The sequence below is a fragment of the Lissotriton helveticus genome, chromosome 6 (assembly GCF_964261635.1).
Source record: "Lissotriton helveticus chromosome 6, aLisHel1.1, whole genome shotgun sequence".
In the NCBI taxonomy this organism is placed as follows: domain Eukaryota; kingdom Metazoa; phylum Chordata; class Amphibia; order Caudata; family Salamandridae; genus Lissotriton; species Lissotriton helveticus.
This window is the reverse complement of record NC_136067.1, coordinates 436,317,982-436,342,564: the sequence shown is the minus strand read 5'-3', so window position 1 is coordinate 436,342,564 and position 24,583 is coordinate 436,317,982. Positions and strand designations below refer to the sequence as shown.

General features: G+C 46.8%; 1 protein-coding gene across 2 annotated transcripts in view; it reads right to left on the bottom strand.

Moving 5' to 3' along the window:
- PXDN (peroxidasin) overlaps nt 1-24,583 on the bottom strand; it is a 740,799-nt gene that overhangs the window by 432,407 nt on the left and 283,809 nt on the right. For both annotated transcript variants that reach the window (XM_078647879.1, XM_078647880.1), the window contains 2 exons: nt 16,184-16,255; nt 15,979-16,050 (listed from right to left, as the gene is read on the bottom strand). In XM_078647879.1, coding sequence (XP_078504005.1) covers nt 15,979-16,050; nt 16,184-16,255 — 144 coding nt within the window. The remainder of the gene's footprint in view (nt 1-15,978; nt 16,051-16,183; nt 16,256-24,583) is intronic.

Here is a 24,583-nt window from a genome sequence, read left to right as displayed (position 1 = left end):
AACCTGTGGGAAAGAAAATACACCAAGAATGCAACACTGGACTCGATGATTTGAAACGAGTCTCTTTGGCGGACTGCAGGCCGCAGATGGTGTAGTTACAGCATCTAGGACCAATGAGTCATTGTGGCATGGTTCACCGTTGTTCGGCGGGTCCTATGTTCTGTCTGCGCCACCTGGACGTTGTTCTCTGTCTTGTCTTTGCTTCGCGCCACTGGTGACGGTTGGTAGTTAGAGAGAAGGGTGAAATGATATGGATGTTATTTGTCCTCTAGGTTCCCCTCTTCAGTCCTGGTCCTTGGTGATGTCTCTGGGCAGGCTTCAAAGTGTCTCTTGGCAGGTGGAAAAAAAGTAGGTGCAAACATCCCTCTCACTAGGATGCCCCTCTCGCCGGTATTCCTCTCTCACAAGATGTCCGGGAGGACCTCTTTGCCAGGCTTCCACTGGACTGGTCTTGTCGGTCATGTTGCTCCACCATAGCCTTCGGGCCGTGAGCGGGGCGCTCCACAATCTTCACCGTTGTGTCCTAGTTCCGCCTGAAGGTTACGCTGTCGACTCTTTTCTTGCACGTGGAGCTTTCCTCTCCATGGGTCCTGCAGACGCGCCGCTGTGGATCTCTCTCTCTTGCGGGACTTGCTGCCACCAGAGTCCCTTGAGGCCTCTGCTTCTTGGGTTGCCACGGGTTGGAGACGAGTGGTCAGTTCCTCAGCCGGATGTGTGAGCACTCTCGCCATCCAACCTTCCGCTCAACCCCAAAGGTAGATTGTTGCCAACAGTCCAACTTGCCCTCTTCTGCGTTCGCCACGTGGATGGATGGCTCGTAGGTAGATATCTTTGACTTGTGCCGCCGGTGTTCTTGCCAGGCCTTGTTCCTCAATGCACTCTAGTGTTCTAGTGCAGGTCACCATCTTCTTCTTCTGGTGTGTGTGTTGACTGGTCACACCTCTTCTCTCCTTGTGATTTCTAGTGGCACCGTGGCACTCACTACCCTTCTCCTCCATTCCTTTCACGACGTGGTTGGTCCCTTTTCTTATCTTCACTACCCAGGCCATCTCCGTGTGGCGTGCACTCCACACGTGTCTCCCTGGTTGCGTCCTACCCTTAGGACACGCCTTCTCTTCTTCGGATGACCAAAACCAGGCATCGCACCTTTCTTCCTGTCGCTCCTCCTTTACTTCGGGTCTGTGTTATCAGACCTCTTCTTGAACTTCACGTCGGTCTTCATGTCAGACTATTCAGTTACTTTAGCTTTGACTTTCTGGCATGTCTTCGCAGTCGTGACCATCTGACTGGTAATCTTCTCCTTTTCTTTCCGGGCGACCATCTGACTGGTCATCTTCTCCTTTTCTTTCCGGGCAACCAACTGACTGGTCATCTTCTCCTTTTCTTTCCGGGCGACCCATTGCCTGGTCAGCTTCTTCCTTTCCTTTCGGGCGACCATCTGACTGGTCCGCGTCTTCTTTCCTTCTCGGGCGACCATCTGACTGGTCGTCTTCTCCTTTTCTTTCCGGGCGACCATCTGCCTGGTCCACGTCTGGCGATGACTTTCTGGCAAGTCATCTTCGCTGTGACCTACTGACAGGTCCCCAAGGACGTGATCCCCGTGTCTCTCCGTCGTGGTGGCATGGAGTTCCTTCACTCCTTGCGCGTTCCTGCGCAGTGCTGTGCTGTCCTGATGTGTGGAGTTCCTTCACTCCTTGCGCGTTCCTGCGCAGTGCTGTTCTGTGGCGTTGGCGTGTCGCTGGGCTGCGTCACTCGGGCGCTCCTGACTTCTGCCGCTCCTGGCACATCCCGGCGCAGTGCTGCGCGGTCCTGGCGTGCGGGTGGGGAGTTCTTGCACTCCTGTCGCGTCCCTCGCGGCCTGTGGCATGTCTCGGTGCTTCTGGCGCGTTCTTGCTCCGTCTCCTTTTGTCCTCAGGAGGTAGCGTATTGACGTGGCGTCGTAATCTGTGAGGGAGAGTATTCTGCGCAGATCTTCCTCCCTGTAGATGTGCTCACCGCAATGTCCCTGCGCTGTCGTGTGCTTGTATTGGGTTAGGTTCTGTAGTTGGTTGGCCCACGGCTTGTTCCTTTGTGTGGAGCCCTTCTGATTTCTGGTGGTGGCGGCAGCACCACTGGCAGAAGGGGATGTGGCTTATCCTCTTGCTTCTATGGCACTTGGTTTGAGCAGTGCTTGCTTCTTTTAACTGGAGTCCTTTCCCTGACTGTAATTGCTCTATGCGGCCACTAAATGGCAGTGTCGTTTTACTTGTCTCTCATGAACCTGGGCCGGTTCTTGACACTGCAGGGGCTCGTGCAGTCTTCTCTCAGAGCGAGATGCCCCTTCCTGCTGGCTTGCCTCCTTGGGACTCCCTATACATGCAGGTGCTTTAAACAGGGTAGGTGCCTAGTGTTTTAGCTAAGTGTTGGCACTTGTGATTTGGGCAGTGTTACAAACCTGCAAGAGGGCTTCGTGTTGAATGCGGGCGAACTCTGCTTCTGCCCACATGCGCGGTGCTTCTTTGTGCTCTCCCCTGCTGCACACGGATTCTTTTGAGTGGTGCACACGGCCCCTGGCAGTAGACGCTCGCTGTCCAGGTCGTGTGTGGGGCTTGTGTTATCCCCGCTGCGGGGGCTCATTTGAAAAGAAAGACCTACAGGCCTGATTCTGCCTTTGTTCTCTTGCACCTCGCCGCAGCAGCTTCAGTCCTCACACGCTGCGCGGCGGGGAAGGGGTGTCAGCGCTGGTCTCCGGGCCGTTCTCTGTCCTGGCCAGGACACTTAGATCTGCGGTGGGCGAGACAGGCGGTCGCGGCTTGATGGCTTCCCTTCTGCGGTGAGTCTATGCTTGGTTATGCTTCGTAGGGGGCTTGACGATGCTTTTGCCGGTTCGGGCCGGGTGCTGGTTTCTCACTCCTTCTCCCCCCCCCACCGCCGCAGCCACACATCACACGCGGCACGGGGTGGGGAGCGATTAGCGCTTCACTGCGGGTGGGCTCCGCTGAAGATTCAGTTCATTGCGGTTGGGCTCCGCTTCAACTATTCGGCGCCAGGCAGTTCACTCCACGCTGCGGGCACTCCGAGGAACGGGATGGCCTCCCGCTGATTTCGGGGCAGGGCTTGGCAGTTTTTTTTTTTTTTTTAATATATGCTCCCCGCCGCAGCAACTTCACTCACACGCTGCGCGGCGGGGTAGGGGCCGTCGCATGCAGGCCGCGGGTGGGCTCCGCTGGCCTCACTTTGCTGGGGGCTGATAGCCGGCGTCGCTAGCACTTTAGGGGGCACAGTCAATGTTCGCAGCTTATAGCGGGTGGGCTCCGCTTTCGGTGCTTGGGCTCACCTTCGGCCGACAGGCCTTCACCTTCCACGCGGGGGGGGGGGCTCCGCGGAGGTCTCACCGTGGTTGCCGCGTTTGCGGGGCATCCAGTTTCGGCTCGGTGGCGGCCGATGCATGTGGGCTCTGCACGGTTCTCTCTTCACCCCAGGCAGGGGGGCTCAGTCGCGGCCGACGCAGGTGGGCTCCGGTCGGTCTGCTCTTCACTCTGTGGGTGTCACTCTCTCGCGGCCGACCTGGGTGGCCTCCGGTCGGTCTGCTACTCTTCATCCCACGCAGAAGGTGCAGGGTGGGCTCCCGGTCACCTTCTTGTCTGCAGGCAGGCCCGGGGCTCGGCTTACGCCCTGCAGGCCTCTCGGCGGACGGCTCCGCTTTCCCGGGAGGGTGCCCTCCACATGGGCAGTTCCCTTCTTCTTTCCGGGGTTTTTCTTCTTTTAAATGCGGCACGCGTGGCTAGCGTCCGCCCTCCTCGTCGCCAATGTAATGATGGGGGCCCTGGGCCCTCATTGCTCACTGACACAGACACAGTGGGCTACATGGTACAACTGGCCCAGAGCACATGGGCTCGGCCCCTTTTATTAAAGCTGTGTCACCTGACCGGTGACATCAGTGGTGGGTGGGTGTTCAGTGTGCTGGCATACAAAACACTAGACTGCTGGCTGTGACTCTGGGGCACTACACCTAGTATCTGCACAGACTGGAGTTGGAATAGTAATTGATACTATTCCAACATCCAGCGCCCCCTAAAAGCAAGTCGTTCTTCCGACTTGCGCTGTAACAATATGCGAAATAAGGCGGTCGTTGTAACGACCGCGTTGTTATGGCATGCATTGTAAACACATGTGAAAAAAATGCCTATATTCAGTATTAGCACAATGTCAAACCTATTTAATCCTTCATCTTCCTTTCTGAGCTGATGAGGACAGGGGAGTGAAAGGCAATATTCTGGGGGTCGGATAGCACACAGGACAAAGCAAAACGACAAACTAGCCTGACATTTTCCCTTTATTAATTGCATAATGAGCGGCTCAATAAACACAACAGGTACGAGCAAATATAAAACACAATATTTATACACCATTGCAGCACATCAAGAGGAAACAAGCATTTGCAATGCAATAGGTCTCGCATTAGGAAAGTTTGAGCTATTGGTATTGTAAATGACAAATTTTTTATTTATTTGTTGGTTTGGAAAATAGTGAATTGAATAGCTTTGTCATTTACAATGCCAATAGTTTTAACTTTTGCAAATGTGACACCTATAGCATTTGTAATGCAATATGTGTTGTATTTACGTGACTTAGATGTATTGATATTACAAATAAAAATGGCTTTTATTTTTTTAATTAATACTTAAAAGTTATTGTAATTTATAATGGCAATAGCTTTTGTAAATAACTTTTGTGAAGATTATGTTCATTGTATTTTATTGTGATGAAAATCCAAGAACAGAAGTGAACTATTAAAATATTTTTGTGACATTTGTAATGAAGTTTGAAACATTGAGAGAACATATTTGAACCAGTTGTTGAATGGTTGCAAAGATTGATGCTGTGGTGGCGCGGAGGGATGTTGTGGTGGCGACAAGTGATGCTGTGGCGTTCAGTGATGCTGTGGTAGCGCATAGTGATGTTGTGGTACCCCTGAGTGATGCTCTGGTGGTGTTGAGTGATGCTGTGGTGATGCGATAGATAGATAGAGGGAGGGCGATAGGTAGAGTGAGGGCGATAGATAGAGTGAGGGCGATAGAGTGAGTGCGATAGATAGAGTGAGTGCGATAGATAGATAGAGGGTGGGCGATAGGTAGAGTAAGGGCGATAGAGTGAGGGCGATAGATAGATAGAGTGAGGGCGATAGATAGAGTGAGGGTGATAGAGAGATAGACAGATAGAAGGGTGATAGATAGATCGACAGATAGTGTATTTATGTTGCATTGAGTAGAGTGTAAGTATGAGGCATGTAATTATATGGCACTGAGTGGTAATATGGGGAGTGTATATTGTATTCAGTAGTGTAATTGTGTGCCGTGTAATTATGTGGCACTGAGTGGTATTTGGAGTGTATGTTGCATTGAGTGCAGTGTAATTATGTAGCGTGTAATTATGTGGCACTGAGTGGTAATATGGGGAGTGTGTGTTGCATTCAGTAGAGTGTAATTATGTGGTGTGTAATTATGTGGCACTGAATGGTATTTGGAGTGTATGTTGCATATAACTATGTGATTAAGGAACAGTGAGCAACCCAACATACCCTTGAGGGCTTGGGTGAGTAAGTAGAAAGGTATAGGTGCCTTCAAGGGGATTTGTTTAACAAAATATAATTAAACGTGATTCAACTAACTCTTTAGGACAGGTCAATGGTCCTTATTCTTGAAAGGACCATTGACTTGTCCTAAAGAGTTAGTTGAATCACGTTTAAATATATTTTCTTAAACAAATCCCCTTGAAGGCACCTATACCTTTCTGCATATAACTATGTGGCACTGAGTGGTATTTGGAGTGTATGTTGCATTGAGTGCATTGTAATTATGTGGCGTGTAATTATGTGGCACTGAGTGGTATTTGGAGTGTATGTTGCATTGAGTGCAGTGTAATTATGTGGCGTGTAATTATGTGGCATTGAGCGGTATTTGGAATGTATTTTGCATTGATTGCAGTGTAATTATGTGGCACTGAGTGGTATTTGGAGTGTATGTGGCATTGAGTGCAGTGTAATTATGTGGCGTGTAATTATGTGGCACTGAGTGGTATTTGGAGTGTATGTTGCGTTGAGCGCAGTGTAATTATGAAGCATATAATTATGTGGCACTGAGTGGTATTGTGTGGAGTGTGTGTTGCATTCAGTAGAGTGTAATTATGTTGTGTTAAATTATGTGGCTCTGAGTGGAATTTGGAGTGTATGTTGCATTGAGTGCAGTGTAATTATGTAGCATATAATTATGTGGCACTGAGTGGTATTGTGTGGAGTGTGTGTTGCATTCAGTAGAGTGTAATTATGAGGCGTGTAATTATGTGGTACTGAGTGGTATTTGGAGTGTATGTTACATTGAGTGCAGTGTAGTTATGTGGCGCGTAACTATGTGGCACTGAGTGTTATTTGGAGTTTATATTGCATTGAGTGCAGTGTAATTATGTGGCGTGTAATTATGTGGCACTGAGTGGAATTTGGCGTGTATGTTGCATTGAGTGCAGTGTAATTATGTAGCATATAATTATGTGGCACTGAGTGGTATTGTGTGGAGTGTGTGTTGCATTCAGTAGAGTGTAATTATGTGGCGTGTAATTGTGGTACTGAGTGGTATTTGGAGTGTATGTTGCGGTGAGCGCAGTGTAATTATGAAGCATATAATTATGTGGCACTGAGTGGTATTGTGTGGTGTGTATGTTGTATTCAGTAGAGTGTAATTGTGTGGCGTGTAATTATGTGGCACTGAGTGGTATTGTTTGGAGTGTATGTTGCATGAGTGCAGTGTAATTATGCAGCATATAATTATGTAGCACTGAGTGGTATTGTGTGGAGTGTCTGTTGCATTCAGTAGAGTGCAATTATGTGGTGTGTAATTATGGGGCACTGAGTGGTATTTGGAGTGTATGTTGCATTGTGTGCAGTGTAATTATGTTGCATATAACTATGTGGCACTGAGGGGTATTTGGGGTGTATGTTGCATTGAGTGCTGTGTAAATATGTGGCGTGTAATTAGGTGGTACTGAGTGGTATTAGGAAAGTATGTTGCATTGAGTGCAGTGTAATTATGTGGCGTGTAATTATGGGGCACTGAGTGGTATTTGGAATGTATGTTGCATTGAGTGCAGTGTAATTATGTGGCGTGCAAGTATGTGGCACTGAGTGGTATTTGGAGTGTATGTTCCATTGCAGAGTGTGTGAGGGTGCTGAGTGTGAGGGAATGGTGGCATGCTGCGCTTTAGATGAATATGTTTAAAAGTAGTGTGCCATACTGCGATTGCTACAATAGTTAATTGTGGATGCGTTAACAATTGATGTGTGCACTGATGGCTGGTGGTGTGTGCCTGTAGAAATGGTGCACTGATGGCTGGTGGTGTGTGTGCCTGGTGAAAGCGTGCACTGACGGCTGGTGGTGTGTGTGGGCCTGGCCGGCTGGTGGTGTGTGTGCCTGGTGGAAGCGTGCACTGATGGCTGGTGGTGTGTGTGCCTGGTGAAAGCGTGCACTGACGGCTGGCGGTGTGTGTGTGTGGCTGGTGAAAGCGTGCACTGACTGCTGGTGGTGTGTGTGCCTGGTGAAAGCGTGCACTGATGGCTGGTGGTGTGTGTGTGCCTTTTGAAAGCATGCACTGATGGCTGGTGCTGTGTGTGCCTGGTGGAAGCATGCACTGATGGCTGGTGGTGTGTGCCTGGTGAAAGCGCGCACTGACGGCTGGTGGTGTGTGTGCCTTCTTAAAGCGTGCACTGACATCTGGTGGTCTGTGCCTGGAGGAATCGTGCACTGACTGCTGGTGGTGTTTGTGTCTGGTGAAAGCGTGCGCTGACGGCTGGTGGTGTTTGTTCCCGGTGAAAGCGTGCACTGATGACTGGTGGTGTGTGTGTGTGCCTGGTGAAAGCGTGCACTGACGGCCGCTGGTGTGTATGCCTGGTGAAAGCATGCACTGACGGCTGGTGGTGTGTGTGGGCCTGGCCGGCTGGTGGTGTGTGTGCCTGGTGGAAGCGTGCACTGATGGCTGGTGGTGTGTGTGCCTGGTGAAAGCGTGCACTGATGGCTGGTGGTGTGTGTGCCTGGTGAAAGCGTGCACTGATGGCTGGTGGTGTGTGTGCCTGGTGAAAGCGTGCACTGACGGCTGGTGGTGTGTGCCTGGTGAAAGCGTGCACTGATGGCTGGCGGTGTGTGTGTGTGTGGCTGGTGAAAGCGTGCACTGATGGCTGGTGGTGTGTGTGCCTGGTGAAAGCGTGCACTGACGGCTGGTGGTGTGTGCCTGGTGAAAGCGTGCACTGATGGCTGGCGGTGTGTGTGTGTGTGGCTGGTGAAAGCGTGCACTGATGGCTGGCGGTGTGTGTGTGTGTGGCTGGTGAAAGCGTGCACTGACTGCTGGTGGTGTGTGTGCCTGGTGAAAGCGTGCACTGATGGCTGGCGGTGTGTGTGTGTGTGGCTGGTGAAAGCGTGCACTGATGGCTGGCGGTGTGTGTGTGTGTGGCTGGTGAAAGCGTGCACTGACTGCTGGTGGTGTGTGTGCCTGGTGAAAGCGTGCACTGATGGCTGGTGGTGTGTGTGTGCCTTTTGAAAGCATGCACTGATGGCTGGTGCTGTGTGTGCCTGGTGGAAGCATGCACTGATGGCTGGTGGTGTGTGTGCCTGGTGAAAGCGCGCACTGACGGCTGGTGGTGTGTGTGCCGCCTTAAAGCGTGCACTGACATCTGGTGGTCTGTGCCTGGTGAAAGCGTGCACTGACGGCTGGTGGTGTTTGTGCCTGGTGAAAGCGTGCACTGATGGCTGGTGGTGTGTGTGCCTGGTGAAAGCGTGCACTGATGGCTGGTGGTGTGTGTGCCTGGTGAAAGCGTGCACTGACGGCTGGTGGTGTGTGCCTGGTGAAAGCGTGCACTGATGGCTGGCGGTGTGTGTGTGTGTGGCTGGTGAAAGCGTGCACTGATGGCTGGTGGTGTGTGTGCCTGGTGAAAGCGTGCACTGACGGCTGGTGGTGTGTGCCTGGTGAAAGCGTGCACTGATGGCTGGCGGTGTGTGTGTGTGTGGCTGGTGAAAGCGTGCACTGATGGCTGGCGGTGTGTGTGTGTGTGGCTGGTGAAAGCGTGCACTGACTGCTGGTGGTGTGTGTGCCTGGTGAAAGCGTGCACTGATGGCTGGCGGTGTGTGTGTGTGTGGCTGGTGAAAGCGTGCACTGATGGCTGGCGGTGTGTGTGTGTGTGGCTGGTGAAAGCGTGCACTGACTGCTGGTGGTGTGTGTGCCTGGTGAAAGCGTGCACTGATGGCTGGTGGTGTGTGTGTGCCTTTTGAAAGCATGCACTGATGGCTGGTGCTGTGTGTGCCTGGTGGAAGCATGCACTGATGGCTGGTGGTGTGTGTGCCTGGTGAAAGCGCGCACTGACGGCTGGTGGTGTGTGTGCCGCCTTAAAGCGTGCACTGACATCTGGTGGTCTGTGCCTGGTGAAAGCGTGCACTGACGGCTGGTGGTGTTTGTGCCTGGTGAAAGCGTGCACTGACATCTGGTGGTCTGTGCCTGGTGAAAGCGTGCACTGACGGCTGGTGGTGTGTATGCCTGGTGAAAACGTGCACTGACGGCCGCTGGTGTGTATGCCTGGTGAAAGCGTGCACTGATGGCCGGGTGGGTGTGTGTGTGGGGGGATGTGTGTGTGGGGGGATGTGTGTGTGGGGGGATGTGTGTGTGGGGGGATGTGTGTGTGGGGGGATGTGTGTGTGGGGGGATGTGTGTGTGGGGGGATGTGTGTGTGGGGGGATGTGTGTGTGGGGGGATGTGTGTGTGGGGGGATGTGTGTGTGGGGGGATGTGTGTGTGGGGGGATGTGTGGGGGGATGTGTGGGGGGATGTGTGGGGGGATGTGTGGGGGGATGTGTGGGGGGATGTGTGGGGGGATGTGTGGGGGGATGTGTGGGGGGATGTGTGGGGGGATGTGTGGGGGGATGTGTGGGGGGATGTGTGGGGGGATGTGTGGGGGGATGTGTGGGGGGATGTGTGGGGGGATGTGTGGGGGGATGTGTGGGGGGATGTGTGGGGGGATGTGTGGGGGGATGTGTGTGTGTGTGTGTGTGTGTGTGTGTGTGTGTGTGTGTGTGTGTGTGTGTGTGTGTGTGTGTGTGTGTGTGTGTGTGTGTGTGTGTGTGTGTGTGTGTGTGTGTGTGTGTGTGTGTGTGTGTGTGTGTGTGTGTGTGTGTGTGTGTGTGTGTGTGTGTGTGTGTGTGTGTGTGTGTGTGTGTGTGTGTGTGTGTGTGTGTGTGTGTGTGTGTGTGTGTGTGTGTGTGTGTGTGTGTGTGTGTGTGTGTGTGTGTGTGTGTGTGTGTGTGTGTGTGTGTGTGTGTGTGTGTGTGTGTGTGTGTGTGTGTGTGTGTGTGTGTGTGTGTGTGTGTGTGTGTGTGTGTGTGTGTGTGTGTGTGTGTGTGTGTGTGTGTGTGTGTGTGTGTGTGTGTGTGTGTGTGTGTGTGTGTGTGTGTGTGTGTGTGTGTGTGTGTGTGTGTGTGTGTGTGTGTGTGTGTGTGTGTGTGTGTGTTGTGTGTGTGTGTGTGTGTGTGTGTGTGTGTGTGTGTGTGTGTGTGTGTGTGTGTGTGTGTGTGTGTTTGGTGTGTGTGGGTGTGTTTGTTGTTGTGTGTGTGTGTGTGTGTGTGTGTGTGTGTGTGTGTGTGTGTGTGTGTGTGTGTGTGTGGTGAAAGCGTGCTGACTGCTGGTGGTGTGTGCCGGGGGAAGCGTGCACTGACTGATGGTGTCTGTGCCCGGTGAAAGTGTGCACTGATGGCCGGTGGTGTGTGTGCCTGGTGAAAGCGTGCACTGATGGCTGGTGGTGTGTGTGTGTGTGTGCCTGTTGAAAGCATGCAATGATGGCTGGTGGTGTGTGTGTGCCTGGTCGGCTGGTAGTGTGTGTGCCTGGTGGAAACGTGCACTGATGGCTGGTAGTGTGTGTCTCTGGTGAAAGCGTGCACTGACAGCTGGTGGTGTGTGCCTGGTGAAAGCGTGCACTGATGGCTGGTGTGTGTGTGTGTGTGTGTGTGTGTGCCAGTGTGTGCCAAGTGAAAGCTTGCACTGACGGGCGGTGGTGTGTATGCCTGGTGAAAGCGTGCACTGATGGCTGGTGGTGTGTGTGTGTGTGTGCCTGGTGAAAGCGTGCACTGATGGCTGGTGGTGTGTGTGTGTGCCTGGTGAAAGGTAGAAGGAAGCGCTATGGACTGTGTGTGAAATCCAAGAAAGAGTTCAGAGGGCAGCTCGGTTTACAAGCTGCCTTTGAAGAAGATCAGGCAGCACTGGGCAACCATGCCAGCATTCCAAGGAGCAGACGGTCGTTCACGTTAGAAGTGTGATGCCCTGAGGACATATGGCACTGTGAGGAGCCTGGGAGACACACGTAGACGCTAAGTGCCTGAGGAGATAAGGAGCGGAAGGAATTCCTTTAATAGGATGGATACATGGCATGTGCTAAAATCCAGGAAAATCGCTATTTACCATTGTAAGAAGATACAAGTTGTGAAAACGTAAAAGTAACATACTGAATTATATATGAAACCTTCCCAGAAATACAAGCCAGTAAGACTGGGAATGCGCTTGCTATATAACAAGCCCTCGCAAAAGCAGCACAAGAGACATACAAGTGATTTTAAACATAGGGGTCATTTAGGAATGTAGCTCGCTTAAATTAGGAGTCTATTTGGCGAATTATAGCTGGAAAGGGCTAGGTTGGTTGCCAGACAATGGACGAAGTGCCCTCTGCTGGCCTAATTACAAATCTTTGTCGGACGGATCTATTAATTTCATGGGAACGTGCCTCTTTGTTGATGCTCTATTAAAGTCGAGAAGGAAATGGGCTGTGCTCCTGTTAAAAGCCCAGCTCGTAACAGTGTCTGGTGTTTTCGAGCCCAGAATTTGCAAAATTAGCAAATCCAGAGATTGCAGACCGGATCATTCCGCACCTGAAGGCACTCGGAATTGCGGGCAGAATTCTGCCCAGGGATATAGCTCTATAGCTCTGCCCGACATTCTGCAATGGGTAATGAGGGCTAAATAACTAAAATCCAAATGTTTTTTCTATTGTAAAACAATGCCGATCTGACATGAAATTGTGACGCTGCTTTTATTACTGAATGTGTTTATTTTATTAGGACGCTCAGAGACAGGCTGTTCGAAATACAACTTAAACTGTGCTTTTCCTAAACTCAACGCCCCCTGCGTCTTAAAACAGTTCTGGTTAACTTGGTGATAAGTGAGAACCAGAAAGCATGCAAGGCGCCCGTTCACTGCGTATTTTATGTGACTCAGCGGACACTGCATGCTTCCATGTGTCGGCTGCCCGCCGGGAGGAATTTATACCTGAAAGCTGTCGACATCACTGGGCAAAACCTGCCGATGGCTGGGGGGGGGGGGGGGGGGGGGGGGGAGCGGGAGCGGGAAGAGCTGCTCTCGAAGAAGGCTTTGGAACAGATGGTAATTTAGGTTAACAAGCTCTCGGCATTGCGTGGCGGGAGGGGGCGGGGGAACGTCGAGGGCAGGCAGGATGACTCAGGGGAGGGGGCGGAGCGGGGCAGAGCGTCATGTGGGTGTGAAGAAGCCGGGCCTTTGAAGTGAAGCTAAGCTTCACTTCAAAGGTGTCGGAGGAATGCGGGCGGCTGTGCACGCGCTTTTAAGCTCAATGCACATGCGCATTGAGCTTAAAAGTCACGGGCACTGCAAGGAATCGCCACGATTCCTTGCAAGTTAGATAAAGAGTCGATGAGCCCCTATAGTCTCGCTTGCTCGATGTGCATGCGCATCGACAGGCGAGACCTAAAAACAAGAGAGAACACTCGCTTTGGAAGAATAATGCCCAAGCAAAAGGTTGGAGAGATATGGGACCTCACCACCAGGACTCTAATCTAGGGGACTAGGAGTCCCATCAGCATGAGCACCAGCCACTGAGAGGGTACAGGAGGAGGGCCGCACCCAGCTCTACCCTGTTTAGTGCTAAAGAAAAGTGCCATCAAAACCCCCGTAGTGCAGGCAAAAGCCTGGGTCAAGAGCGGACCTGTTTTTTCCAGGAAGAGGCAGGGCAGGGCACCCTCTTATATTTTAAACTGGATTTTCAGTAGGCATATAGCCCCTTACACATCATTTGCCTTTGGACGCCGTGACCTGATCTTCAAAGAGGTACTTTCGACTCTAGCAAAGTAAACTTAAGCGTCTACATTAGACATCTGGCTGACAATACTGGTGGATGCAAAGGAAGACTTGTTGCACTTGTATATCAGCGTAACTATATGCTTGCTTGCTTTGTTAGCAATAATGAGTGCTCTCCACAGAATCTGTACCAAAACTGGAATTATGGGGAAACGGAAGGCTAACAAATCAGCAAAGGGTACAGCTAGGAACATGAGGCAGATAGTTGGACTTTGGAAGATATGGATCTCCTCGTTGATAATTCGAGTCTGTCCTGTATCAAGAGAAAACCACTAAGACCCCTAAAGCATTTGGTGAAGTTCATAAATTCTTTAATTGGAACGGTAATACTAAACTAATCCAAGACCCCAATTATACTGAGCCACCCTTACAAGTTGCTTCTGAAGCCCTATAATCACTCCCCTAATGGTAAAAGTTCACTGATATCTCCAAACATCATGGCTCACACACGCACGAATATATGTGCTACCAAAACAGAAGGTTTTTGTACATTGGGGGAAGCAACTGCTGCAAATGGCGCAATGGAACTTCTAAGGGTGGAACTAAGTGAGGTCAAAAATGTGGTCTTAACACTTTCTGCGAGATTAGAGGACATTTTAAAACTTTGTATTTGACAATGACTGTGACAAGCAGTGGGTAGAAAATCTACCACCAAAGGGGGTTACAGAGTCACCTCCTTATTGCCAGACTTGCAGATGCTCTAGTAAAGAGCACATAACAAGGGAAAGGATAAGGGGGAAGGGATCTGCAAATCAACCATGGACAAAATACCATCACGTCTAAGCCGATGGGATCCCGAGACCAGTACGGTCAGCAAATTAAATATTAAAAAAAGTCACCTTCTTGTAGCAGCTATTCACGGACAGACCAGTAACACTTCTTACGAGGGTCATATTACTTCAAAAACTAGTTATAATTATGAGTAACCAAACAGCAATAACTTTAACAATGCCAAAAAGGAACCATGGTCTATAAAAGGGATGGCCGGTATACATGATATGGTACCTAAACTCTGGCCCAGTACATTAGAGGGCACTGAGTAGCTCAAGAACAAGGTGACACAGTGGATCAGGGCCACGCAGCAGTGCTACTGTATAATATGGCCACATCATTAGTCTACAGTGCTATTCATTACCAACAGAGATACACGATTATATAACATTGGCCCTTGGAGACAGGGTTCTAGTGGAAAGTCTTATCAGCTTGGATCTACATACCTCATTTACCACGGCTAATATAACTAAGTCAGGAATTGAATTTAAGTTTAATCCTCCATTTCACTCATATACGACATTGATTAAGCTTTGTCCAATAGGACTAACCCTGCTTCCAACACTCATTTTCTGGGCCCTGACAGAGCAGAGGTAGGCTGACTGCCTAGGACTTCCTTGTCTAAACAGTACTCTCCCACTGGTGCAATGCATATTCAAGAACTAAGCAGGGATTATATAAAACTTGGGAGCCCACTTAGTACAGATGGCATTGGAAGAGACTAGGCGACCCGCGCCTTTATGGGCTTTAGGAAGGAGTCGAATAGGGCAAAGGGTATTAGTGCAAATAAACTACAGAGTCCCCTATTAAAATTACTTTCATGAAACATTGCTGCCATTATGCCCAAGCCGATTGATCCAGCGTGGGGAGCTTTTATAAATCACCATGACATCTCTTTACTACACAATACCTAGACAATTAGCCAGTATTTTGGAACAGATAATCCTCATTTAATTAGAGGCTCTACCATCAGAAGTGGGATGTCCGACTTGGGGTCTACTGATTTTAATCAAGAATACCACTGCTTGTAAAATAAGAAGATTATGCATGGACACCCTAGGCATCCTTGCTGTAGTAGAAGACTTTCAGGAAGGATTCACAGTCAAAATATTTAAGGCATGTAACCGCTCCACGCCTAGAAACAGATATTCTCCTACAGCTTTTGGAAACTATTGAATCTTATTCCAACAAAGTACCGGTTATACTTATTGGTGACTTCAATGTGACCTATTAATCTCAGGAGGGACACACTCCTTGACAGAGGCAGTGGATAAGCCCTGATCTGGAGGCAAAGGAACTAAAAAAGCTGTTCTATTGCATCTCTTCAGCTAGCCTCGATGACTGTCAACCTTATCATGCAGTCTGGCAACGGGTGCACAAAATCTGAACAGAAAGGGAGGATTTACTTTAAAAAGGGGCCATTGAAGAAGTAAAATCGATTACATCCAGGATCATAAACTGTGCCATTTTCTGGATGAATTGGCTAAAATTTCCTGCTCAGACAGTGAGCCTGATGCTTTGACCCCATCTTTGAAAAGCATCCTGTTCTTGGGTGAATGATTAATGCTAATGTTCCCTCTTGCCTGATATTGCAAACAATGTCTGGTAGGTAAAGTGGACACACATTAAGACTAACCCTGTGTTTATGGCCAAAGTGTATGGCTCCTGCACTCAGCCCATGTAGTATACAGGACTATATTTAATGCCCACTTGAAGGCATTAGCTCATGGACGTTTTGCTGAAAAGTGGACATTTGTGAAGGGCAGGGCAATGTGGCAGAGAGTTCTGAGAGAATGCATCGTGCTTTAAGGGGCCCAAGTATTGCTTGGCAAAGACCAAGTGAGTTTGACATGGCATAGCTTTTGTATGTGCAACAACTGACTTCACAACAGTACAACAAATTAAAATCACAAAAAATTGACATTACTGTCAGATTATGTTATGATCTGAAGTTGTGTTGCCATCGAGAATACTTTAGTCTCATGCTTAGTTGTTTATCTGTGTATAGTTTAAAGATTTGAGTTAGAGAAAAATCACTTACAATCTCTTCATGGACTCCAAGTGATTGAACGTTCCAGGAGCCAGGCGAGCAATTCGATTGTTATGCAAGAACCTGTAAATGAAAGATAATAAAGTTCATATTTATGAAACATCCACAGGTATGTACCAAGACTCAAGCTCTAGAATAAAACATACCATGTACAGTCTTTACTATTAAACGGAGTAAATAAATGAAAAATACTTACAGCCTCTCAAGCTTTGGTAGGTGATGAAATGATTCTGGCTCCACAGTTTCCAAATGGTTAAAGTGCAAGTATCTGCAAAACCAAAGGAAAATGCTGTAGATGACTTGCACGTTTTGCACTGTATTCCGCCCAACTGAAACTCATGCTCTTATTTACAACAGAAAATAAACCTCTGCAATGCAGTGGCTTGGCTGTTCAAATCCATTGTTTTAACAGCAAAATGACAAAATATTTTTAACTGAATATTAGCTTTTGTTTTCTGCCCATGCACCATAATACATTTTCAGACTGTACGTACTTAACATAACCTTGCAGGAACGCCCAGATCACAACAAATTTTGTGTATTTGTCACAAGCCTTCATATATCTAAATGTATCCAAGAATGTTCTAATTTTCGCTGATTATGGGCTCTTTTTTTCAATCTCACTTTTATAGGCATGGCAGTCAGTGGAGTGGATTTCAATATTTTGACATTCTAACTTTACTAAACTTAGTGATATGTATCCATGTTCTGCCCACTTCTCTTATTTGATTTAACTACTGAGATCTAATCAAAACATTTCATTTAGTTAGCTAATTTTGTATAAAGAGCACTAAAGGTAAGAATAACAATATGTCATTACGCTAGATAATATTGTATAGTAGTCAGAAGCCTATGTGTAAATTCTAGGTCCTGGTTCCTGAGATTTTGGCTAATGGCTTGTAGTAACAAGCAAGCTGCGCAATATAAGCCAGGCCAAAGAGCCTGATTAAATGATAGTATAGCTTTTCAATGTTTTTTTTGTATACTACATCATTTTTTGATTTTGATTTTTATGTTTTCATAACTGTGTGATTTATGGTATGGTTTTATGGTTCTATAAACAATGTTCTCTCCATTCCTTCAACAAGACACTAATCTTACTATCACAGAATGAGCAGATTGGTGATTGAAGCTGGGAACTCCCCCTTCTTTAGACCTATTGAACAATAACGGGCAAAGTCAATAGATCTTGCCAACGCAAGAGCTACTGACTGTGATAATACGTTTAAGCCAGGTTGTACACCAGCGTGACTTCACTTCAGCATGACTAAACGATAGGGAGGGGGTGTTAAAGGAGAGTACAGTGTCAAAGTAGAGTACATTGGAGTGTTATGGGGTGGCACAGAGTGGTGTAAAGTAGAGATGAGTGAAACGGAGTGCCATGGAGTGGTGCAGAGTGTTGTGGAGGAAGTAGAGTGTCAGAGTGGAGTGGTGTTAAGTGGAGTAGAGTGTCAGAAGTGGAGAAGAGTGTAGCAGAGTAGATTGTAAGAGTGGAGTAGTGTAGGAGAGTGGAATGGCATAGAGTGGAGTTGTGCGTCATAGTAGAGAGTGGAATGGGGTGGCATGGAGGAAGCTTCATAGAACATCGTAGAGAGGAGTAGCGTTGTAGAGTGAAGTAGTGTTGTAGATTGGCATAGAGTGGAGAGTGTTGTACACTGGAGTGTCCGAGTGGAGTGGAGGGTCGCAGTGCGGAGTTTAGCAGAGCGGAGTGTCGCAGAGCGGAGTGTCGCAGAGTGGAGTGTCGCAGAGTGGAGTGTCGCAGAGTGGAGTCGTGCAGGGTAGAGTGCAGACATGTACAGTGGAGTGGAGCAGGAAAGAGTTCAGAGGTTTGGAGTGTCGTGGAATGCTGCAGGGTAGAGTACAGTGGTGTGGAGTGCAGTGGCATGAAGGGGAATGGTGCAGAATAGATTAGAGTGGGAGTGACGTATAGTTTTGTTGTGTACATCACTTTGGAGTAGAGTGGCAGAGTTGAGTGATGCAGAGTAAAATGCAGTGGCGAGGCATGGTGTAGAGTACAGTAGTGCAGTGGAGAAGAGCGCAGTAGTGCATATTTTGAGTGGGGTAGACTGCATTGGCATTGAGTAGAGTGGTGCAGAGAAGTATAGAGTGAAGTGGTGGAGAATGTAGCAGCATGGAGTGCAGTGGTGCACAGTAGATTTGAGTGGCGAAGAATGGATTGGAGTACAGTGGATTGGTGTAGAGCGCAGTGGCGTAGAGTGCAGTAGAGTGGTGCAGAGTGGAGTGGCACTGAGGGACAGAGTGGAGTATAGTAGCAGAGTGCAGTGGCGCAGAGTATAGTGGTGGGGAGTGCAGTGGTGCATAGTAGAGTCTAGTGGCATAAAGTGCAGTGGCACAGAGAAAAGTGTAGTAGAGTGCATTGGTTTTGAGTAAAGTGGTGTACAGTGTATTGGTTTTGAGTATAGGAACACAGAGTGCAGTGGCGTAGAATGGGAGTGTGGAGTGGTGCTTGGTAGATTGCAGTATCAAAGTGAAATGGCGCAGACTGGAAGAGTGGTGTAGGATGCAATGGCATAGAGTAGATTGTTTCAGAGTAGAGGAAGTGGCGTAGAGTGAATTCTTTTAGAGTAGAGTAAAGAGGAGTAAAGTGCAGTGGCAGACTAGAGTATTGTAGAGTGCAGTGGTGAACAGTACATGAGCCTAGAGCCGGCCCTGCTCTCAGAAATATCCATCTGAACACTGAACACTTCGGTACAAGGATTGCTGTAGAGTGCAGTGGACAACAATTTTTTTTTTTTTTACAGAGGTCTATCAAGGGGCCAGGACTAGAGCAGCTAGCATGATTGTCACATAAATCCTCTCACTTTGAAGTCCGAGATAGAAAAGTAAACACCAAGCTCCTTGGAAGACAGAGCCTGACTGACATTTGAACTTGTCTTTGAAATACACAGCAAATGTAACAAAATAAGAACAAGATTTGAAGGCCTGTTTACAGAAATTCGCTAATGATGGAATAATACAGTAAATAGGGTTTAGATAAGGGAAGGGACAATCTCAAACTGGATAGCTTAAAACAAATAAAGCAAGCAAATATGAGTTATAAACCACAAAACCAATGGTTAGTAATAGGCGGAGTGTGTTCCCAGGAAAGCTTTCTGAAGGTCCCCATGATATTGTTAGGAAACCAGACAGCTGCACTGTCTGGTAGGCTTTAACTTGGTGCTGTTAAAGGAGACCGAAGTGTTCAGTGGACATAGGACAAATCTCATAACATATGCCCTAACTGCTGCAATGACAAACATCTGGGGCCACGAATAGGGTGGATGGATATTTCTGAGAGCAGGGCCGGCTCTAGGCTCATGGTGGCCCTGGGCAGGGAGCATAGGTAGGGGGCCCCGGAAGAGGGGGTCCGGGCAGGGCGGAGAAACGCAGGAGCAGAGGCCAGTGAAGTGAGGGGGGGGGTCAGGGTGTTGGTCCCTGCCAAGGGCCGCCTCGCAAATATGTATCCATCCTCAGAGGATTATTATATTAAGGATATATATTGGCGTGGTGGCCCCTGGGGTGTGGTGGCCCTGTGCAGGTGCACAGCTTGCACATGCCTATGGCCGGCCCTGCTGAGAGGTGCCAAGGCACCTACCTGGAAAACCCAAGAACCCTTTTGTAAGATGCAATATCTTGACATGCACGATAGCAGCATTCTGAGTTTCATAAACAGTATTACCTGCAGGTAGGAATTGGTGAATGGCCAGCAGAACTAGAATCCTGGCTCATAGAACTTAGGGCAGTGACAGCTATAGCTGGGAATATGAGTAGCATTGCCAGGAAGCTGTAATATGGGCATTCACAGCGGAGACCCTGCTGGATACATCCTATCACTAGGTACCCTAATTTCATACTGTGAATGCTCTGACTTATGGGATAGATGTTCCTTTTTTCAAACGAGGTTATAGTGGCATTTGCTGAATTTCTGGTTTCGTTTGTTACTAATGACAACCAGAAGTTATTTTTCAGAGAAAGTAGGGCAATGTACAGTTAAATATAGGTAGCTATACAGAAAAAAACATTCAGCCTCATTTCAAGTTCCTTTGATTTAGGTTTTGGGATACTGGATGTCGGCAATCTCCAATTCTGGATGTTTTTCTAGCTTAGCGAAAATCACCTCCCCTCTCTCTCAACGAAGACGCTGGTCAACACATCGGGCATGCATGACACTAGAAACAAAGTTTATATTAGGCTTTAACCACTGTATTGTATGCTTGAATTGTCTCACAATTGAGTCATATGTTATATTTGAGCTAAATGGGGATTCCCCTATCGTTTGGAAAGTAATCATACTTAAAAAAAAAAAAAAAAGGTAAAAAGGTCCTGAAAATCCACATACCATTATACATTTCCATGACACTAGTAGGTATTTTGCAATTGACCCCCTACCACAATTTAATGTGCTAGATCGGCTTCCTGCATACAATTTGCAATCAATATAATGTCAATAAATATGGGCCGAGTCTCAAAGGCATGTACAGGATACATAACAATACTCCTGTAAGACTCTTAGATACCCTTACCTGGCTTATTTTAATTGGCCCAAAAAATCCGACTTTATGACAAAATGGGATTATTTATAAACTATTCAAGATATGTTTATTAACAATAGAAAGGACTGTGCCCCATTTGCACTTTTACTAACACTACATTGGATGGCCAAGTCGCAAATGCATGTACGTTTATGTAAAAGAGTACCCCTGTAGTACCACTTCCCCAGTTCAAATGCTTTTATTAATCAGCCCCTAGCTGGACAGAGAAGAGCCGACCACCCTTCGATCCACACCTGGTTATCTTCTGCTTTACCCGTATAGAAGACAACATAATACTTAATTAATCAAAGCTTCGAAGAAATTAAAGTCCCCTATGGAGTAAACTGGACTGGTACTTAGATAAAGCCAAACCACCTAGATTTGCAGATGTGGAAACACTTTTCTTTGATTAAGAGTGTAGATGTAATAGTCTGATTGCTTAATTTGGTGTCAGGTGTTTCCCTTCCTTTTGGGGATTTACATGCTGATTCTTTATTTATTTATTTAGTTCTAAGTTCTTTTTAGCATTAACGTTTCGGTACACCTATATATTTCATTTGCTCACAGACAATCTGTGCCACTAATCTGTATGTTCTTATGCTACTGAAATCTCCTTATTGTTCAAACCTCTTTTATGCAACGTTTGTACATGCATGCCTGATAGTAGTCTCTCAATTTCAATTTCAATCTTTATTTCGTTGCGTTGCAACATAAAAGATAGCAATAAAATACAGTTTATAATATACTATACAACAATGTAACATTCATTCCAAGGGCTCCCTTCTACATTTCATTAATTTTAGCACGTTAGCCAGTATTTCATCGATAAAGCACATGATTTATACTCAGTTTGACACAGTATCAGATAAATATTAAAATATTTTAAAAAGAGTAGAAAGTTAAAAAAAACATTAAACATTAGATTGAATCTACAACCAAGGTTAAAATACAATGCATTGGCTTTGTTCATGGTTCCGGGGAGTCTAAGTAACAGTTTTCTTAATTTAGAAGGAAAGAAATAGTTTCTTTCTAACAAAGTAAGTGGACAATAAAAATTTGCTAATGCCGAACACGATAACTTGACTGGTGTCCGTGCTTAGGATTCTGCCAGCTTCCCTATGGGAAATAGAGCCAATGTTACGACACAAGGGGACTATCCACTTTTTCCTAGCTTTATCATAACTAGGACAAAAAAACAATATGTGGAAAATGTCCTCCCTTTGGTTATTGGTGCACAGAGTACAATATTCTTTATCGGTCTTCCCCCATCTTTTCTCAGTTACTTTTGTCCTCAACGTTCCATACCTGAATTTTAGATATAAAGATTTTGCCAGTGGAGGTTGAATTTCATCTAGAAATTGTTCGAATAGAGCCTCATTTTTTGCCATAAGAAATTTTTCAGTAAGGGGGCCATGGGTTCTTGAATACACAGATTCATAATTCACATATGACCAGAAGCTTAGTTTTACAATTTTTTTGGAATTTAGGTTTAAAGATTCAGGCTCGTTCCAAAAGTGTGATAATCCGAGCTTGGTAAGCCAGTTTTTTACATGCTTGAACCAGAAAATCTTATTATCTCTATCCAGCTCTAATACTTCCTTCAGCCCATTTCTATAGTCAGATAGTTCCAAGGTTGTCCATAATCTGACCCACATCAGCAATGGTCTCAGTGCAGCTTGCTGATCAGTGTGTTTAATATTAAGGTCTAAGAATAGGGGTATCAGGGGAGTGTTGTTTGGGACTTTTAATAAACCCCTGACAAATTTGTTTTCCAGTGTTTCAAAAGATTTTTTACATACTGGCCCCCAAATTTCTGCCCCATACAAGGAGGCAGATTGAACCTTGTATCTAAAGAGCTCTATCGCGGGAGTAACTGCTTTATTCACACTTTTATTATATCTCTGTGTTATTGGGAAGCAATTTTGTTTAAACACCAATTTAGATTTTTCCAATTGTGGGCCCCATCCCATTGCAGAATCCATCAAGACCCCCAGGTAGGTAAAACTGTGCTCGTAATCTAATCTTTGCTCATTTAACATTAGATTCTTTTTTAAAGTTTTATGCGGGTTCAATGCCATATATTTTGTTTTTTTTATATTAATTTCTAAACCTTTATTGATACAGTACTGTTGGAACCTGTCTAATAGGATCTGTAGTCCACGTGGCGTTTGTGATATTAAAATTGTATCATCCGCGAAGAGGAGGGACGCAACTCGTTCCCCTCCCAGTCGAGGAGAGTCATTATCGCAATTTTCCATGTAGGTTGCAATATCATTTACATAGAGGGAGAATAAAGTAGGGGCCAGGACGCAGCCCTGTCGCACTCCCCTTTTTATCGGAATCGGGTCTGTGAGTTCCCCATTTGGGCCCCATCTGACCTTGGCGTAATTCTCCCGATGCAATCCTATTACAAGTTTTAATAAATCGCCAGGCAGCCCTTGCCTATTCAGGGTTTCCCAAAGTAGATCTCGTGGAATGAGATCAAATGCTGCTCGCAGGTCAACAAAGGTCACATACAAGTGACCTTTGTGGATGATGACATACTTCCAATACAAGCAGCATAATCTGAGTACTTGATCAATTGTACTTGTTTTGCTTCGGAATCCCGCCTGATATTTGGATAAAATTGACTCCTCCTCCAACCATGAATTTATTCTATTTAGAATATGCCTAGCATATATTTTTTGCGTGATATCTAAAAGACTAATGGGGCGGTAATTTGCTGGATCACCGCGATCCCCTTTTTTAAAAATGGTAATGATTTCTGCGCCATTCCAAGTATCTGGAATGTGCTCACTAGCCGTAACTATGTTAAATAAATGATTTAAATAGGGTGCCCAGACATCAATATTGTACCAATACAGGTCACCGGGGATTCTATCAAGCCCTGGCGCCTTCCCTTTCTTAATTGAGATAATTGCTGCCTCTGTTTCTTTTAAAGTAAACACTACCTGGTGAGTGTTAGCTGATGGTATAAGCGGGGGTACATCATTTGCTGCCTCGGTCGAGGTTTTGGCAGCATACAATGACGAAAAGTGCTTGACCCAAGTGTCTTCATCTAAGTAGACCTCCCTGGAACCTTTCTCTCGTTTATTTTCCTTAGCTGCCAGTTCCCAGAATTGTTTCTGGTCCTTGTTTTTGGCGGCTGTTAACATATTGAGCCACAATTCCTCATCCCATGAGGATTTGGCTCTTAATATTATTTTGTTATAAGCCTTTCTTTTCTCTCTGACTATTGACGGACTTTCCCCTTTAACAGCGTTAATCAGTGCAGTTTTGGCAAGGCGGCATTCCTTGTTGTACCAAGGTTTGCCTACAGATTTTGCACTAGTCCTACCTGCACCTCTTTTAGGTTTTTTAGTAAGAATTTCTAATAATTGGCTGAAAAGGGATTTATGTAAATCGAAAAATTCTTTGGGAGTGCAGCTGAGGGGACAATATTGGTCCAGGGTATCTGCAAAAATGCAATAAATATTAGCTAATAAATCCTCTTTTTCTAGGACGAATGCCCATTTGACCGCCCTACGATTGTTACTAAGAACAATATTATCGGCAGTGGTTGAGGTTGCTGTACTATGACCTCCCTCCATGTTGTCAAGCTCCATAACCATGCTTAATAGAAAACTCATTTCTAGGGGGTAGTGGTCACTTTCGTATCTTTCTTTGACCTTTAGGTCCACTGTAAAAGGCCAGAGATCAAGGGAGACAATAACATAGTCTATTTTACTCCCATAGTTGCCTCTCTTAAATGTAGGGGCTTTAGGGCTGTCTGAAGGCATACGGCCATTGCATGCTCTCAGACCATGTGAGGTCAGGAACCGTGTGATTTGTAGCGCCAATGCTGTACCGGCAACCATACAATTCTCATTCAGGGCAGGTATTGCATTGGCGTTATCCTCCTCCTCAAACAATATGGCTATCCCTGAGATTGGTTCAAAGTTACAGTTCAAGTCTCCACATAGAATAACACCTGACTCTGTTTTTAGTGAATCCATGAGCGACTCCAACTTCCCTATACACATAGATTCCTTGTGGGAAGATTGGGGGCTGTTGTAAACATTAAA